This window comes from Ambystoma mexicanum, chromosome 13 (genome assembly GCF_040938575.1).
Source record: "Ambystoma mexicanum isolate Mex_15411 chromosome 13, UKY_AmexF1_1, whole genome shotgun sequence".
NCBI lineage: Eukaryota > Metazoa > Chordata > Amphibia > Caudata > Ambystomatidae > Ambystoma > Ambystoma mexicanum.
The window spans coordinates 193,497,680-193,516,053 of NC_090938.1; the positions used below are offsets into that span (position 1 = coordinate 193,497,680).

The 18,374-nt window shown below is 49.5% G+C and overlaps 1 protein-coding gene across 10 annotated transcripts in view; it reads left to right on the top strand.

Moving 5' to 3' along the window:
- PPP1R12B (protein phosphatase 1 regulatory subunit 12B) overlaps window positions 1–18,374 on the top strand; it is a 1,230,188-nt gene that overhangs the window by 357,062 nt on the left and 854,752 nt on the right. For all 10 annotated transcript variants that reach the window (XM_069633610.1, XM_069633604.1, XM_069633603.1 and 7 more), the window contains exon 11: window positions 11,551–11,630. In XM_069633610.1, the coding sequence (XP_069489711.1) occupies window positions 11,551–11,630 (80 nt within the window). The remainder of the gene's footprint in view (window positions 1–11,550; window positions 11,631–18,374) is intronic.

Here is an 18,374-nt window from a genome sequence, read left to right on the forward strand (position 1 = left end):
ACATCGTTAGCCCAGGTCCAATGCTGGAATCCCTCTAGGGTGTCTTCTCTGAAGCCCCTGGACCCTTTCTGCAACTCTGAAGTAAAGTACTTCCTTGTTTGAAGAGCCTTCCTCGGGAACTGTTGACTGTTCCGCATTCTGTGCCTTTACTGACCCTGCCAAAAGCTGTCCTCTAGACCACTTGGGCCCCTCTTATGCCACTGAGAAAACTCATGCTTCAAGATTAGGGAAGTACTTAAAAGGTCAGGCCTTTACCTTTGTTAGGCAGAATTGCAGGCAGTGCCCTCTGGGAACACCACACACAATTAGGACTACAGGTATAAGCAAAAACCAACTTTTGGTGTAAGTCTGTACCACACACTTTTGGTAGCAAGCTGAGCAGCCAGGCTTATCTCAAGAGGGAATGTGAGCAGTAGCAGAAGTTACACAGAAGTATCACAATCGCAGTGGTTCAAGTAGACGCCTCACACTCAAGGTTTCTTGGTAAAAAATACTTAAACATTTAGACAGTCATTTAGAAAACTTTACGTAATAGAAATCAACTCAATATTATACACACATATACTACAGTAACAAACTCTTAAGTTATAGACAGTTTGCACTCCCCTGAAAAAGGAGCCAAGTAGCACTTCAATACTTTTAAATAGGAATAAAAAGCATAGTTCTGTACAAAGGGTTAGAACACACTTCTTTTAGATAATTCGAAGGTTCAATGTACCAGGAGGGTCAATTCGATTCAATAGGCCAGGCCAAAGTCAATAGTCTAGTGTTCTTGGATAGGATGGCACAGTTCTGGTACAAATGGAGAAGTCTTTGTAAAAGTCTTTAGAAGTAGGTCAGACGATAAAGCAAGATATGTCAGGTCACAAGCAGATTAGGGCTGCGAGTTGGGAAAGTGTCACTAACGTCCACCGCGAGAGTTGGGATCTCTCAACCATATGACACAGTACCTTTTTAAAGTGGAGCAAAAAGATGCAGCTGAAGACGCTGGTTCCTGGCAGGTCCTGCAGTCTTGCTGTTCCTGAGCCTTAGTCGGGGGGACAAGAGGGAGGTGACTGGGAACTCCTGCACTGCACAGGATTGTCGTCGGAGCAAACAAAATGGCATCACTTCAGCTCAAGTAGCTGTGGTTTCCAAACACAAACTGGTGTCCTTCCCCCTGGTTAACCTTAACCACTCAGAGAATGGTATCCAGGCGTTTGCTGAGTTGAATGGTCCCACCAACTCAATGGGAGAAGCCGTCCTTGAAGGAGCTTCTCTGTCTATTGGAGATCTGGCAATTCGGGGTTGCAGCAGGTCTTCACCAGGAAAACTAACGGTCCAGTGGTTGCAGCAACCATCCTCTTCCAGCTCATCTTTGTTTCTTTCGTTCCAGTGGCTGACTCTGCCTTCCAGGCCTGGAGACTCACCTTTTAAACAGTTTTCTCCCATTCATTCCAGCCAGGCTGCCACTCACCCAGCAGGGTGGCTGTCTTTGCTGGACAGTCAGCCAGCCAGACAGCCAGACACGCCAGAGTGTATTTGGGTCTCCTAGAAGACTAAGCACGGGGAGTTTCGGGCACCTCCCTTACTTCCTGCCCACCTCCGACACTCAGACGCCATGGGCGGACTTCAGTCCTGAAGACCGCCAAAGGCTCACGAACAAAGGGACCAAACCTGGTTTGGCACGCAGAGTTAAACACCAGAAGGACCTTTCCACAAAAACGGTGAAAAAAGTTGACCGGATTCTGTTTTTACAGAGGGGTCTTGGGCGCCATATTGAAAAACATGGCTACCCCGATTTTTAGCTACCTTTTTTTCGCGGTCGCAAAAATCATGGTAGAGTGTTGAGACAAAGGGGATACTAGGTAACCCCTCCAGCACTCAATTGTAAGATGGTGTGTGCTGGGTCTATGATTTTAAAAAGACTAGTAATGTCAATTTAACTTTACATTCTCTGGGGAACAGTAGTTCATCCCAGAGAAGGTATTTAAACCTTTGGGAGTCCAAAGGACACCCCTGTGCACTGCACTAAAGGCGCTGTGTGACACAGCAATAAAAAGATGATGCCTTATGGGGTTATCTAAGTGTATTGTGTGTTTGGCTGACATGGGTCTGCTTTGTGCAATTGAAAAATAGTGTAAGGAGTTCTTGCTTACCTAAGTCCATGTTTCATTGATCTATAAAGCAAATGTAATCATTTATTACAACATTGGCTGTCCTGGCTCCCTAAAAGCCTAAAGTCAATGGACAAAGTCGCTGTTCTGATGCTCTTCATGGAAGCATTTTCTTAAATGGTCAGTTTTCAAAAGAGAATTCACAGCAACTCAAGAGGAGTCCCCTTTAGAAAGGATAAGCTGTAAGGCCAATGCAGGTAAGTTGAGGTCAAATTGTTGTTGGGTTAAAATGCACTCCCAAAGGTAGGAAGCACCCCAAATGGCAAAAGGATAAAATTCCCCAAGCCCCACAGTACCTTGAAAATGAAGAGTGTTCCAGCTGGGTTGCCTTCACGATGTAATGCAGTAGACTCTTGTTCCTGGTCCTTGGTCATGGTGACGAAAGGGAGGCCATCTGGCGGGCTGCTGTGGCCGCACTCAAGAGGGGGACCCAGCAGCAAGGGATTGCCGTCGATACAGCTCCTCTTTATGGTTTTGTCGCATTTTCTTCAGTGCCAAAGAACAACGAAAAGCTATGGCTTGGATTTACTTTATCACTCTGGTGGGGGGACTCTGGACGTGGATTTTTTTTTTTACTTTTGCAGCGTCCTCCGTATGCCTACGAAGATCTGGCTGGATTCGGCCTCTGGAAGACAATGCACTCAAGTGGTCGAGGTGCCCCGGGTATTGCGCTTCTTCAGCCTTCTTTGGAAAGTCACAGTAAGTCAGGGGTTGCGCCAAAATAGTTTGTCCCAAGGCTAGTTGGTCCCAACAGCCTAAGGGAGGAAGTCGTCCTGTGCGGGTCTTCCCTGTCTATATTCGAAAACTGGGTCAGCACAGCTGCAGAGCTTCACCGGGCACTTCGCTGTCCAGGAGCTTGCTGCTGGCGTCTTCTCTCACCCCCTGCTTTGGATTCTGTCCTCCAGTGGTCAACTCAGCTTAGTCTAAAAAAAAACCTCGCTTTTTATGCAAGTTCCCATTCCTTCACAGCCCTAGGCTGTCAATCACTCTGCAGGGTAGCTGTCCTTTCAGGACAACCAGCCGGCCAATAGGAGCTGGTTTCACTCAGGCACACCTACAGACAAAGGACCGGGAAGTTTCAGGACCATCCCTCACTTCCTGCCTTTCCAGACACTGCCAAAGGCAAACTACACAAATCGATCAACCCTGATGCAAAAAGAGTAAAAGCTTAGAAAAAACTAATAAGAAATGGTGAAAAAAGAATATCGGGGGGCCATTTTTGGAAAATGCTTACCTCGTGTGCAGCACTGCAGCTGAGGTATCAGCCTGCAGATACATGTCACTAGGTAGTAAAACAAGAAACCACTGCCACCAGCCATTCAAGTGAGTTAGTGTAACATAATGTTACATGAGGAATTGGTTAAATGAATTACTAGGTAATGCCCCAGCACTCCATATAGGGTGGTGTCTGCTGGACCCATAAAGTAAATCGAAGACATGGGTTATCTTACTGTTCTTGGAACAGTAGTTCACCCAAGAAAATATAGTTAAACATTTGAGAGCAGCCCAAGGGATTCTGTGGCACTGTACAAAAAGTGCTGTCACAATGCAAAAGCAGGACCTATGGAGTTTACCAGACTCCATAAAACAGTAAGGAACATAGAAAATAGTAAGGAAAACACATGAGTGAGAAAAAGGCTCCACTTAATCAGGAGTCAAATTTAAAACCAGCAAAAGAGCTGGGGGTCTCTAAGGTTAAAGGGAATTGGCACAGAAATTACATTTCTCCCCAACAGTATGCGCATAACCCAGTACTAGAGCAACGCTGGCATAAATGAGTGCAAGTGAAGCCACTCAAAACAATCATGAAACTGGATGTGTGGAAAGTACATAAGGCATAGAACTCAGCAAATCCTCTCCATATACTGCCAAAATAGTTTAAATTGTAGTTACTCAAATTTTGTAACATCAGTCAATCATCGGTCAATCATACGTATGTATCTTTTTGTTCAAGCAAGGTAGACTTGAATGCCAAAAAAAGAAAGTAACCTGGTTCCTTCAGTTGAGAGTTGGGTTGAAATGACTTTGGTCCACCTGCTAGCACAACTAGAAGCATTTGCACATAGGACAGAAGCCGAGGACACCAACAAAACTGTGTGTGGCATGGGTGGGGTGTAGAGCAATCACTCTACTCCAGAAAGCCCCTGTCACTCTACCTTAACTTCCATAGCGTAGACTGCCATAGACTTAAACAATACATACTTAGGAAGACTTGTGACCACTGTAAATGGATAGTAAATGTTGCATTGTGATGCATATGCTAGTGCCACACATGTAGGGAACTGAACTTTAGCTTGCGTCGCATCTAGAAAGAAATGTGACTCTTAACATGCACTTCACATAGAATTCTCAACCCTAGTTTGCGTCGCATCTAGATACAAATCTATGGTTAGAATGTGCCACACCCGGATGGAATTCTTAACTTTAGCCTGTATCGCATCTGGATAGAAATGTGAATGTCAGCATGTACCACACCTAGATGGAATCCCATAATTGCAAGGACAGCAATGCCAACTAACCAACCAACCAACCATTCCATCCCTCTGCATACACCTCTCAAACTCTAACCAAACACAACCACAAGCCTAAAACGCAGCAATCCGCACAAACTTCACAACAATGCAACAACAAAACAAACCACACATAGACTTGCACAACAGCACACGACGACTACGGACCGTAAAAAACCCCCAAGCCCAGCCAACGGACCCACCGGGTTGAGGCTGCCAACAGCACATCATTGCTCTCTTGCACTTTTCCAGCTTATTCCCACTAACTCACCCCCTCTCCTTCCCTTTTTCAGAGCCGCCAGGGGACCACTATGGTGATAGTGCGTGGTACAAATGTCCTTTAACATTAACATAACTTCTCCAGCATGGGGTCTGGCATGGATTCATATGCTCATGAATATTCCCCGTCGTCAGGCTGGGAATCCTCGGTAAAGAAAAATCAGTATAAGTTTCGTTTCTGATCTGTCTTTCGTAGTAGTAACCAATCAATGATCTCTGCGTCATACTGACCACAGCCAATGACTGCCATCTCCCTAAGCCCCGCCTCTGGCAGCCATCTTCAGATTTTTACTGCACGTTCAAGTGTTGGGATCCTTGTGCTATTACTCTCGGGCTTTAGTGCTTTTTTCGCGCTTTTTCTTAGGAAAATGTTCTCTTTTTCGGTCAAAAGAGCCTCAAGCTCCACCGTTTCTTTATCCGATCAACGGGGACCTGTGTAGGAGTCTTCTACGCCCCTCAAGGGTGAAGATTTTGTCGAGCCACGCTTTTGGAGGACTCCAGAAGTTTCTCAGGCCCATCTCGATCATGGCCCAGGAGAAGGAAGCTCGACGCCCGGAAAGCTGTTCAGGGTCTGCCTTGGATGCCAGCTTCAAAATGTCTTTGAGGACGAACACTCCCTTTGCCTCTACTGCCTGCATGAGGACAAGACGCACGTGGAAAAGGACTGTGCGTTTTGCGGCAATATGTCGGAGCGGACCATGAAGGACCGCCATCTGCGTCTCGCCAACTGGCTGGAAGGGAAGAGCCCGTCAGGCGAGGAGAAGAAGTCGTCGTCAGAGCGGTCTTCTAAGACCTTTGAGGGCGCCCCGGCGACGGGGGTCCAACAGAAGGCCAAGCACCGCGAGTCCGCTGGCACCGGGAGCGCTGAATGGTCGGGCTCTACGGGCGCCAGGCAGGGCGCATCCTCCCCGGCGCCATCAACCAAGAGCCAACGCTCTGGCTCGGGTAAGAGGAAGGCTGAGCACCCGGCGAAGCTCTTGGAGAGACCCCGGTCGAGCTCGAAGGCCCCATCGGAGGGGGAGCGAGGCGGTGACCCTCCCCCCAAGGAGAAGCCGGTGAGCGCACCTAAGGTGGTGAAAGCCTTAATCCACCCAGCCAAGGCCTCTATCGAGACAGTTGCGGCAACCGTGGAGGGAGTCCTCTTTCATGCCCATCGACAGGACCCCCGTGAAACCTCCGACAGAGAAGAAAAAGGGGGGGGGGGGCGGGAGGTCGTCGTGGATTCGGCCTCAACCTCTGAGGAGGAGCTGATCAAAGTCTTAAGCCACGGCGTTGGCGTGGAAGAAGACCAGCCCGTCGGGAGGGACCCCGACGTAGGAGACGACGATAACGTCGAGGGTGCCGACGGGGCTCCTGACCGCCCGTCGGACTCCCCTCAACCAGTGCCGCAAGACAACTCGGCAGCCATTTTGTTGGCTATACAGTCCTTATGCTCGGAGATAAGGATGAGATTGCCGTTACCACCAACGGAGGAACCTCTCCCGACGGGGGACCCGGAGCCAGGCCCTTCTGGGAGCCCTCCTCCTAAGAGGATTCATCCTCCACCTCCTTTTCAACCATCTGCTCAGACCTCCTCCCCGTCCACGACCCGTGGGGATGATACGGGGACAGACACTGCTGCGACGGGCACAGACGACGAGTTTTACGACGAGGATCTCCCGTCGTCGCCTCCTCCCCGGGCTTCCCCGCCCGACGAGATTGGATCGTTTCATGCCATGATCGCCAGGGCATCCGAGCTTTTCCAGCTGCCCGGAAGAGAAGAAGGAATGTTTCCTTTATCAACGGCGCGAGACCAAGAGGAAGACGGTCTTCGCTGTACCTCTACTGAACGATATCTGGGATGAGGGTCTCGCCCTCCTCAAGAACCCATCCACAACGCCTGCGAGAAGGGATCGGTACGAGAAGAAGTACCGGGTCCTGGACACGGCCCCCTTGTGCCTTCGGACTCAGTCGTCTCTGCGGCAGCCAGGAAGAAAGCGGGGGGGGGGCCTCGGCCTCTACGTCAACCTCTCCGCCGGTCGGCGAGGGAAAGAAATTGGACACGATGGGACGCAGAGTCATATCATCGGCAGCAACGACGATTAAGGCTGCTAACGCCTTGGCTATCGTAGCCCGCTACGACAGGGAGTTGTGGTACAAAATCGCCCCCCTGCTGGACTTCTTACCAGATGACGAGGGCGGAGGCCCTAGAGATCTTGCAGGAAGGAGAAGTGGCGTCGGACCACTCCATTACGATAGCGACGGACATCGCTGAAACTGGATTTCGCCAGTTGGGCAAAGGCGTGTGCCTTAGACGGCGTGGATGGCTCAAGGCAACTGACTTACGTCAGGACGTGCAGACCAGAGTCTTGGACATGCTGTTCGACGGGAGCAACTTGTTTGGGAAAACAGTGGACGATTCCCTACAAGCCATCAAGACGGAGACGGCCCGGGCTCTTGGTGTTCTCCAGCAACGACGGCCGCCCTTTCGGAGCGGCGGAGCCAAGCAGGGTGCCTCCAAAGGTTCCGGCGGCGGATTTTCCACCTATCGTCAAGCAGCCCGTTCGTTGTCACAGGAAGCCTACAGGGGACGAGGCAAGTCGGGCGGACCCCGCCGTCATCGCCAAGGAGGACAAGGCGGCAAAGCCTCGTCGAAGCAGGACTGAACCGGCCGTGGAGTCTGGCCCCTACCGAAGCACCCCGGTCGGAGGCCGGCTGGTGAACTTCGTCAGCTTGTGGGAGTCAATCTCCACTGACCGTTGGGTGCTGGATTCCCTAGCCCAGGGTCAGGCGCTCGAGTTTCTAAAGAAGTGCCCGCGCGTCCCCCCCGTGGCCAGGAAGGAACATCACGTCCCTCAACTTCTCTTGGAGGTAAAGGCGATGCTCAAGAAAGGTGCCATCAAGCTCGTCCCAAAGAGGCTTCGGGGCTCCGGAGTTTACTCAAGATACTTCCTCGTGAAGAAGAAGACAGGAGGATGGCGTCCCATCCTGGACCTACGACGACTGAACAAATTCATTAAGGCACAGAAGTTCCGGCTGGTCACCCTCCAGCACGTCCTGGGTCAACTGGAGGAGGGCGATTTCCTGTCGTCGTTGGATTTGGAGGATGCCTACTTCCATATCCCCATCCTAAAGGGACACCGTAAGTTTCTCAGATTCGTGGTCCAAGGGCGTCGTACCAGTTCAGAGCCCTTCCCTTCGGATTGAGGTCGGCACCCAGGGTGTTCACCAAGTGCCTTGCACCGATGGCGGCATGGCTGCGCCTGGAGGGGATCCACGTCTACCCCTACCTGGACGACTGACTCATCCGAGCAAAGACAAAGGAGCTCGCTGTGGAGCACACAGCGAGGAACGTCCAACTACTCAGACCTGGGATTCTCCATAAACTACGCCAAGTCCCACCTGGTGCCCACTCAAGACGCACTGTTTCTGGGAGCGAAGCTCGACACAGTGGCGCTTCTTGCCTCTCCGTCGGAGCAAAGGACGAGGGCCATCTTGGGCAAGGTGCAGCGGATGCTGGTTGCGGACGAGGCCAGGGTGAGGTCCATCAAGTCCCTCCTCGGAATGATGTCTTCTTGCATTTATCTCATCCGTCTGTGCAGGCTTCGGATGCGCCTGTTACAGGAGTTCCTGGACGCTCGCTAGATCCAGACGACGGGCAGCTTCGAGGACAGGATCACACTCGACGAGAGCTTCCGACGAGCGAGCCGGTGGTGGGGCACCCGCGCGCATCTGACGGTGGGCATGGACTTCCAGACCCCAGGCCACCAGAAGACCGTGACCACGGATTCTTCTCTGGAATGGTGGGGAGCACAAACCGAAAATCTACATGCGAGCGGCCTTTGGCTGCCGACGGAGAAGTCCCTCCATATCAACGTCCTGGAACTCCGTGCAGTGTTTTGGGCCCTCAGGTCCTTTCTTCCGTCCCTCAAGGGCAAGGTGGTGAGGATCTTCACCGACAAAACCACCACCATGTTCTACATCAGGAAGCAGGGTGGTACCAGATCCCAAGCCCTGTCCAAGGAGGCTCAGGATCTGTGGCATTGGGCCGTCGCCCAAGGGATGTTTCTGGTGCCGTTTCATCTGGCAGGGATAAAAAACACCATCGCCGACTCGCTCACCAGAGAGCTGCGCTCGTGCCACAAGTGGGAACTACGACAGGATCTAGTGGACCGCCTCTTCCGACGGTGGGGCACACCCCAGATCGATCTGTTCGCGACGAACTCCAAGTGCCGGAGGTTTGCCAGCAGGTTTCCCCAGCCGAGGAGCATGGGCGATGCTTTCTTGTTCCCCTGGGAGGGCCTGTTCCTATATGCGTTCCCTCCATTGCCGCTGCTGATCCGGCTCATCAACAGCTCAAGAGGTCACGGTGCAGGATGATCCTCGTCGCACCTGGCCGAGGCAGATATGGTTCCCGGACCTTCTGGGCTTGTCAGCGTCCCCGTCAATCAAGCTGCCAGTGGACGCGGAACTTCTCTCCACGGAAGGAGGCGCCATCCTCCAGCACTACCCGAAGTCGCTGAACTTGCAGACCTGGCTCCTGCAGCGTTAGAGTTTGGAGGTTACGACATACCGGCCGACTGCAGAGAGGTTCTTGCAAAGGCCAGGGCGTCCTGCACTCTTTAATGCTACGGACACAAATGGAAGAGGTTCTCTGTCTGGTGCCACGCACAGATTAACCCTCTACGGATTACAGCTCCTCAAGTACTGCCGTACCTGCTGACGCTGGCCAAGGCTGGACTGGCGCACGCTTCCATCAAGATTCATCTTGCTGCGATCTCCCGATACACCAGAACCACGGGACGGACGTCTTTGTGGTCTCATCGTCTGGTGAAAGAATTCATGAAGGGACTGTTCAGATCGTTCCCTCCGGTGAAGGCCCCGGCGTGGGAGCTCAACGTGTTGCTGACCAAGCTCATGGGACCTCCGTTCGAGCCTCTGCACTCAGCTCCGTTGAAGTTCTTGTCGTGGAAAACAGCGTTTCTTGTGACCATCACCTCCGCACGACGGGTGGGAGAGATCCAGGCCCTTTCCTGCAAGCCCCCGTACTTGACTTTTCACGACACGAGGGTAGTGCTCAGGACGCGCCCCTCCTTCATGCCCAAGGTGCCGTCGGACTTCCACCTTAACGAACCCTTGGCGTTGCCTGTTTTCTTCCCCTCGCCTTCGTCGCTGGCTGAAAGGACTTTGCACTCGCTGGATGTGGCTAGAGCGCTGAAGTTCTACGTGGACCGCACAAAGAGTTTTCGGAAGACGTCACAACTTTTTGTGAACTTTGGACCTGTCAATCAGGGGAAGGCTCTCTCGAAGGCTTCCATTTCCAGATGGCTCTCCGGCTGCATCATGTACTGTCATTGGTTGGCAAACCGACCGCTGCCTGGCCGTCCGAGAGCCCATTCCACCAGAGCGATCGCAGCTACCACGGCATTCTTATCTGGTGTGCCCTTGCTGGACATCTGCAGGGCTGCTACGTGGAGGTAGACGCACACCTTCACGAAATTCTACTGCGTCGATCGGGATTCCAGGGAGGAGTCCAGGGTCGGCCAAGCAGTGCTGCGCAATCTGTTCGCCTAAGGTGAGCCTGGTGAGGAGGTAAGAATTGCTTAATGTTGAGTTTTGGATGTAATGCTTAATGTTGAGCCTTTGCCACCTCCCGTGGTTGTGCATGTGTGTACTGCTATGTATTCTTTTATTCATGAGCATGTGAATCCATGCCAGACCCCATTCTGGAGAAGGAACAAGTTACTTACCTGTAACTGTTGTTCTCCAGCATGGGTCTGGCATGGATTCACATGCGAACTCTCCCGCCTACCCCTCTGCGGCTCTTCACTTGGTCATACTGCCACTTCACGTGCTACCAAATCTGAAGATGGCTGCCAGATGCGGGGCTTAGGCTGATGGCAGTCATTGGCTGTGGTCAGTATGACGCAGAGATCAGTGATTGGTTACTACTACGAAAGACGGATCAGAAACGAAACTGATGCTGATTTTTCTTTACCGAGGATTCCCAGCCTGACGGGGAATATTCATGAGCATGTGAATCCATGCCAGACCCATGCTGGAGAACAACAGTTACAAATAAGTAACTTGTTCCATATCGCCACCTCATGGTTCAAACATCCGTCATGAGCCTATTGGCTACTTTTTTTGCACTGTTGTGTATTTTAAGTTTCACGGGAGGCATTCTCATCAAGCAACACTGAGATGTAATTTTATGCACCCTGGGGGCCTCATCTAGAGGGGCACTACCCAGGTTTGGAATTGGGAGTATTGATTATTCAAAATTGCTTGCCTTTTTTACGAGGCTGTCTGTAACATGTGAATTTCCATTAAATGTTTGACCTTCAAAATTGCAAAAATGAATCCTAAAATAAACATTTGTCGCATGCTTTTAAAGCTCTGCATTGATGCCTATTTTTATCTCACCTACAAATGATCAGAGAATTGTTTAGGTATAGCTCTTTGAGTCAAACTGTTTTGAAAATGTGTATTAAAAACAATAACAAATGATTTTTATCAACTGTTGGTTTTATGGGATATTGTGAGCCCCATTACATTATAATTTCCTGTAGCCCACTGTTGCCTAAAATGCCTTGTATGTTTTTTCTGTTCATAAATTTTACCAGGATAAGGACAAGAGCTACTTTGCATCCATTGCTCCTCGAAGACTAAACAGTACAGGGGACATTGAAGAGAAAGAAAACCGGTAATGTATGAACCATTGCAATCATTTGTGGCACTGATTCTTTTTTTTTTTCTAAACCAAAGTGAGAATTATGTGCAGGAATGAAGGCATGTACTTCTCAGTTGCAATTGAAATATTTGGAGTTTTTGTAAATGCTGAGTGCTTGTGTCCGACCCTAAAAATAGTAATGAGCGCATTTTCTCAAGCTGTAACCCGTTAGGTAAAAGACCTATAAACCTTACTACCCAAAGCCTCCAATTCCATGGTATTGTATGGAGAACCTTTTAGATCCTTAGTCGATAAAAGAATTTTCTCTGATAATGGTACATGCCATTGTACCATGGCAGTAGGTCCTTCCATTTTTGTAAGGCGCTTACAGAGGTGCTATTCATTGTTAGGCAAGATTTGGAGCAGTACCCTTTGGGTGGACTAAAACAACCTTCACCTCTTGGCAATAGGAACCCAACCTTTGGTACAAGTCTGTACTAGACAGGTTGGTAGTGTGGCTGAGCAGCCAGGCTCATCTCAAGAGGGGTCAATGTGAGCAGTAGGGTGGTTACACAGAGATTCACAGTAACAAGTATCCAAATAAACACTTACACTCAAGGTTTCTTGATTAAACAATTATTAATTTAAGTTTTTGAATAAGCCTTCTTCAGAAGGAACAATATAATAGTAACACACAAATACACACCAAAATAAACACTCTTGGTTTCTCTAAATCAGCAAATCCCATTTGAGATGGCACAAGAGATCTCGTACATATTCTGAAGCAGGTAAGTACTTTTGAACCCCCCAATGCAAAGTAAATGAATCCTTTCCAGAAGGGAAGGTAATACACAAGCGGAGTAGAGGTCATTCAGGGAGCCAGGCCAGCCAATGTCAATTGGGAAAAAGTCTAGGTGAGCTGAAGCACTTCTTGCAGGTAAGTAAATGTCTTGCAGAATGTTTTGGAAGTCTTTGTAGGAAAAAGTAGAACCAATGTAGGGTCACAAGCTGTGAGGCTTGTGAGAGGTAGAAGATGCAACCAAGACAAGTCTCAACTGAGATCAAGTAAGACTACAACGAGAGGTAAGTCCGCTCAAACTTTACAGTACCGTTGGTTAGAAGAAATGGTTCCAACTGGCTTCTGTTCCTGTGCAGCTCTGCAGATCCTTTTGCTCATGTGCCTCAGTCGTGGGGACAAGAGAGAGGACTTCTGGGGGTTCATGCTTTGCAATGGGACAATCAGCAGCCGAAAAGGACAAACTTCTATTCAGCTGACCTTCACGATTTTCAGTTCTTCGCGTCTCAGCAAATAGCACCATTGTGGACTCTGATACCACTCTGGACTTTCCTCGCATCTGGGGTCCCGCACAGTTGAGGTGGCTCAGGCTTGGTCAGTCCTGCTTACTGGGAGTCCGGAGGATCTTCCACAAGCTTGCGTCTGACTTAAGTTATGCACTCCCTTTGGTATTCCTCTCCCTGGCACTTCGGTTCCAGCAGCAGTGGAAGTACAGCAAGAGGATGTCCAAACAAGTTCACTCTGGAGTAGATTCGTCCTATCAACTCGAGGGGAGAAGTTGTCCTTGCAGGGCTTCTCTAGTCGACGTGAATTCAGAGCTTCAGCACAGCAGCAGGGCTTCACCAGGCAAACCAACGGTCCAGGAGTTGCAGCAGGTGTCTCTTCCAAGTTCTTCTTTGGATTCCTTCCTCCAGTGGTTGACTGCTTTCCAAGCCAAAAAGCCTTGCCTTTTATGCAGGTTTTCCAGCCTAGCTGTCAATTACACAGCAGGGTGAGTGTCCTTGCCGGACAAGCCAGCCGGCCAATCACCTTTGGGTGCATTCCCGTAACCAAGGGGATTAAGCACAGGGAGTTTCGAGCACCTCCCTGACTTCCTGCCCCTGCCAGACATACTGGAGCCAGAGGCAGGCTTCACTCGTGAAAAGACAAAACGAACAAAGGGACCAAACATGGTTTGGGGTGCAGAGTAAATCTCAAGAAGGACCTTCCCGGCAAGAAATGGCGAGAAAAAACCGGGGCCATTTTGACTAAATAAACGCAGCCCTCAGTAAAAACTCCCAATGGCAGTTAAAAGTAAACCACTGCCACCAGCCATTAATTGTAGAAAGGGTAACATAAAAATGTTACATGAGAAACTAGACAAAGGGGATACTAAGTAACACCTCCAGCACCCCATGGTAATATTGTGTGTGTGCTGGGTCTAAAAAGTTACAAATTGTAAGTAGTCAATTTCACTTCACTGCTGTTGGACCAGTTTCCCCAAGAGAAGTTGTTTAAACCTTTGGGAAATCTAAGGGACTTCCCTGTGCCACTGCCCTGAAGGTGCTGTCACAATGCAAAGACGATGTCTATGGAGTTTGTCAACTCCAAAACCAAAAACCGTGTTAAATCACAGAAAAAATACATGAGTGTGTGAAAAAGGTCTCTCTCTCCAGGTTGAAAATAAAAAAAGTCCTAGAGTCCAGCAAAAGTGCTGGGTGTCTCTAAGATAGAGAGACATTGGCACATTTCTGAGAATTCTCCTTAACAATGATGTTAAAAATAATGGGAGGACAAGCTCTTTGGTTGCCATCCTCCCCTCCCTGTTGCAGAACTGTCAGTTACTAAGGCTACATTTCCTGCCTAAACGTTCTCCAAGTTTATTGTACACTCAGGAAGTGGCAAAGAAGGTGGTGCAGGAGTAGAGAAGGCTTAATTGCCCAACCTGGCAGCAGTTAATGCTTTAAAATGTAATCTGTGAAGTTCTCATCCCAGGACCAAAGTCGGTTGAAAGTGGTGCCTTCCAAAGTTATGGAGGTGCGATTGAAAATGTATCTTTTTTTTAATTTTTTTTAGCTTGTCTGTGCCATTATTTATGCGGACCAGTGATATGCACATTTGTCTGACTTTTTGACAACAGATCACTGTTCGTTCTCTGGTCTTGCACCTTGGGACACTTTACCTTCAACTTAATTAGTGTGAATTGGTACTCCAAGGGTAGGTCTGCTCGTCAGTTGCTCTGGAGAGTTGCATTGCCTGGAAGATTGTGTGGATGTGCGAGGCATTCCTTTTGGCGCTGTGATCCGGGGATAGATCTATCTGCTCTTTTTGGGTTGGTGCGTCTGAGTAATACATCTATAGTTTTAGTGGCTGTATATGAAATTATTCAGTTGCCATTTTTAAAAACATTTGTTACCCACATTAGTGCATATATAAGCAGCATAAGCGAACTGGATCAGTACAATGAAATGTTTAATAGATTACATTTTAGTAAATAGTTCAGTAACAGGAATTAATGATAACTATTACAAATTTGAATCTAAATAGATGTTATAGACCAACAAGGGAGACAGATGAGACAAGACATGAGGGAAAGGGGAGGACAAGTTCAAAGAGCAGTGCAACAATTTACTTAGAACGGGTTAGATATTGATAAATTCTTTCACTTTTTAAACTTACCCAGGTTATTAGAAAAGCATGAACCTTCGAAGGGATTGTGTCCTCCGACGTATTCCTTATCTTAGATATCTCCTTCCAGCTTTGCTGGCCTCGGAAAGTTTTTCTCTAGAGGGCTATGCGCGTCGATGTCCGCCGAGTCGATGTCCCTCGACAGCCGCCGTATCGACGTCTACGTCATCCTGCCTATAAAGGCCGCGCAGCGTCCATTGCTCAGTTCCGTTTTTCCGCGCTTACTCAGTGCCTCGGAATATCGTTGCTCAGTTTCGTAGATAATTTATCCTATTTACCTCGAGATATTCGATCCATACTCGATGGCTTCCTCGTCGGAACCGGCAACCCCTCGGTCCGGCTTCAAAAAATGCCGAGACTGTGTGAAAAAGATGTCGCTGACTGACCCTCACAGAGTTTGTCTGTGGTGTTTGGGAGCTGAACACCATTGTTCGGAGTGCGAGGACTGTATGTCCATGACAGCTAAGGCCCTGAAGGAGCATAGGGGGAAGGCTTCAAAAGCTTCTTCTTCCTCGACGAAGTCGAGACATTCGTCTCCTCGTCACCATTCGCGCTCCAGGTCTCGGAGTGGGTCCCATCACTCCTCGAGATCGAAGCACTTGAAGAGGAGACGTCGAAGATCTCCCTTCTCCGCCGTCCTCTTCTTCTGTTTCTCCTAAGAGAATCCCTTGCCCCATGAAACATAGTTCCTGGGCTGAATGGGAGGAATTCCGCAAAAATATGATGAGCGTCTTCGAGGAAGCGGCCTCAACCCCCTCAAACTGCCGAGAGCGATGCTCTGGTCGAAAGACCCAAAGGTCAAAAAAGCCGCGAGTCGCAGTACCCGGCAAAGGAAGCTTCTCGAGCGTGTCACAAACCCTCGAGTAAGGCTATGACCTCAACCTTCTTCGAAGGTTCCGTCGACGCCGAGGTCAGTGTCTTCGACGCCTTTGTCGAAGGGACCTTCGACACACGGGTCTTTCGACTCGACGCCATCTTCGACACCGGCGTCGAAACCAAGGAAAGTCAAGGTTGCGACGCACCCAGTGGCTGTCCCCAGGTCCTCGATGGCGTCGAGATTGTCGACTTCCTTGAGCAGAATCCCAATTCTGTCGAGGACCTCGAGGCCTCCGCCTTTGTTTTCGACGCCACGCCCGAAGCCTTAGACGTCGACGACATCGACGTTTTCGAGGCCAATTACAAGTTTGGCACCCTCTGCCTTGGAGATGGTTTTCACACCCTTTGTGAGTTCAGAACAATTGAGAACTATGTCCTCAATTATGGAAGAGGGAGAACTATCTGACCAAGAAGACACATTTGAGTTGCAGGGACCTGCAACCCCAGTTCAAGAGGAGTTATCCTCAGAAGAACGCAGGTTAAAGGATCTCCATGATTCCTTACATGAGGCAAGTGGGTTAGACACTTCCCCTGAGGTGGAGTTCGCTAGGCCAGACCCGGGGGAGCATGCTGAAACCCCCTATAGAGCCTTAATGGCCAGGATCACAGAATTTATGGGGTGGTCAACACCTTCACAGGCTTTCCAACAAGATGACCTTACGGATATTCTTGATAAAGGTCCACAGGAGGATCCTGTAGTGCCCTTTCATAAAGCTCTTCAGAGGAAAATCATGACGAACTGGGAAACCCCAGCTGCCGTTCTGGCAGTAAATAAAAAACTGTCTACTAAATACAGGGTATCTTCTGCAGACCCGGAGTTTTTGTCAAGACCCATCCCCAGAAAGTCTGGTGGTACAAGCAGCATCTTCTACTGATGTCAAGACTGCTTACCCTACCGTCCCTCAGGACAGGGACGATGAGAAATATGATGCTATGGCAAAGAAATTTTTTTCGGCATGTAGCATGGCGTTAAAATCTGATAATGCTACTTGCACCCTTGCTAGATTCAGCCATACACTTTGGGAGTGTGCTTCTACAGCATCTGACTGCATCCTGGAGGGAGAAGAGAGGTAGGCGTTCCTAAATATCATACAGTACGGTAAAGACGCTATGTGCGAATCCCTCCAGACGGGCATTGATTCGGCTGACAGTATCAGCAGAGCAATGGCGGCAAGTACAACAACCAAGAGATTTGCTTGGTTGAGAAAGTCTGGTTTTGCCCCAGATGTGCAAGCCAGGCTCTTGAACATGCCATTCGATGGCTCTTCTTTGTTTGGGAAATAGGCGGATGACAGTTTAGAAAAGCTGCAAACATCAAAGACAGCAGCAAAATCCCTAGCCGCTGCGATCCGTCGGACACCTTTTCGTCCCACAGGAACCTCTGCGAGGGGCAAGTCCTTTCTCTTCTACTCCGCATTCGGAAGAGGTAGAGGACGACCAGCACAAAGGGGGACAAAGAACTACCCGAGGTGGACGGGGTAGATATTCAAAAGCCGCAGCAACAGCAGGTGCCTCTTTACCATCGGCATCTGCATCAGCCGCCCCAAAACCACTCTGAGGACTTCCCTCACAAGACACCTGTAGGAGGCAGGGTTAACTCCACATCTGGCGGAATGGCAGGCTATCACGTCAGATGCTTGGGCATTGGAAACAGTTGCCCAAGGTTACTGCCTGCCTCTCCTACGCATACCTCAGTCATCCACCGGGGATCAGCTCTCAGAAAGCTCCAGATCCGCTCCTCTTGCAGGAAATTTTAGACCTGCTAGAGAGAGGTACCATAGAACCGGTACCTGTACCGGAGAGGAACAAGGGCTGGTTACTCCCCTTACTTTCTCATTCCAAAGAAAGACGGAGGACTGAGACCCATCTTGGACTTGCGAGAATTGAACAAATTCCTCAGGAAAGACAAATTCAAGATGGTCACTCTTTCTCAGATCCTTCAGGCCCTTCAGTTCCAGGACTGGGTGGTATCTCTGGACCTTCAGGACGTTTATTTCCATGTGCCTATCCATCTCAAACACAGGAAATACCTGAGGTTCGCAATTGGCAACTCTCATTATCAATTTCGAGTGCTGCCATTTGGGCTGACCTCCGCCCCGAGGGTCTTCACCAAGTTAATGTCGGTAGTGGCTGCAAGTCTAAGGAGGGAAGGGATTCACGTCTACCCCTACCTGGACGATTGGTTGATCAGGGCTGTATCTTCGGAACAAGCTCAGATCCAGCTAAATCACGTTTGCCACTCCCTTCACAGACTGGGCTTCTCCCTCAATTTAAAGAAGTCACAAATGATACCATCGCAGAGACTCCAGTTCATCGGAGCGATCCTGGACACTTCCCTGGGAAAAGCCTCGCCACCAGAGGTGAGATCTCAATGCTCAACGTCTCCCAGCCTTCGACTTTTTGAGGTTGCTAGGCCTCATGGCATCCTGCATTTTCCT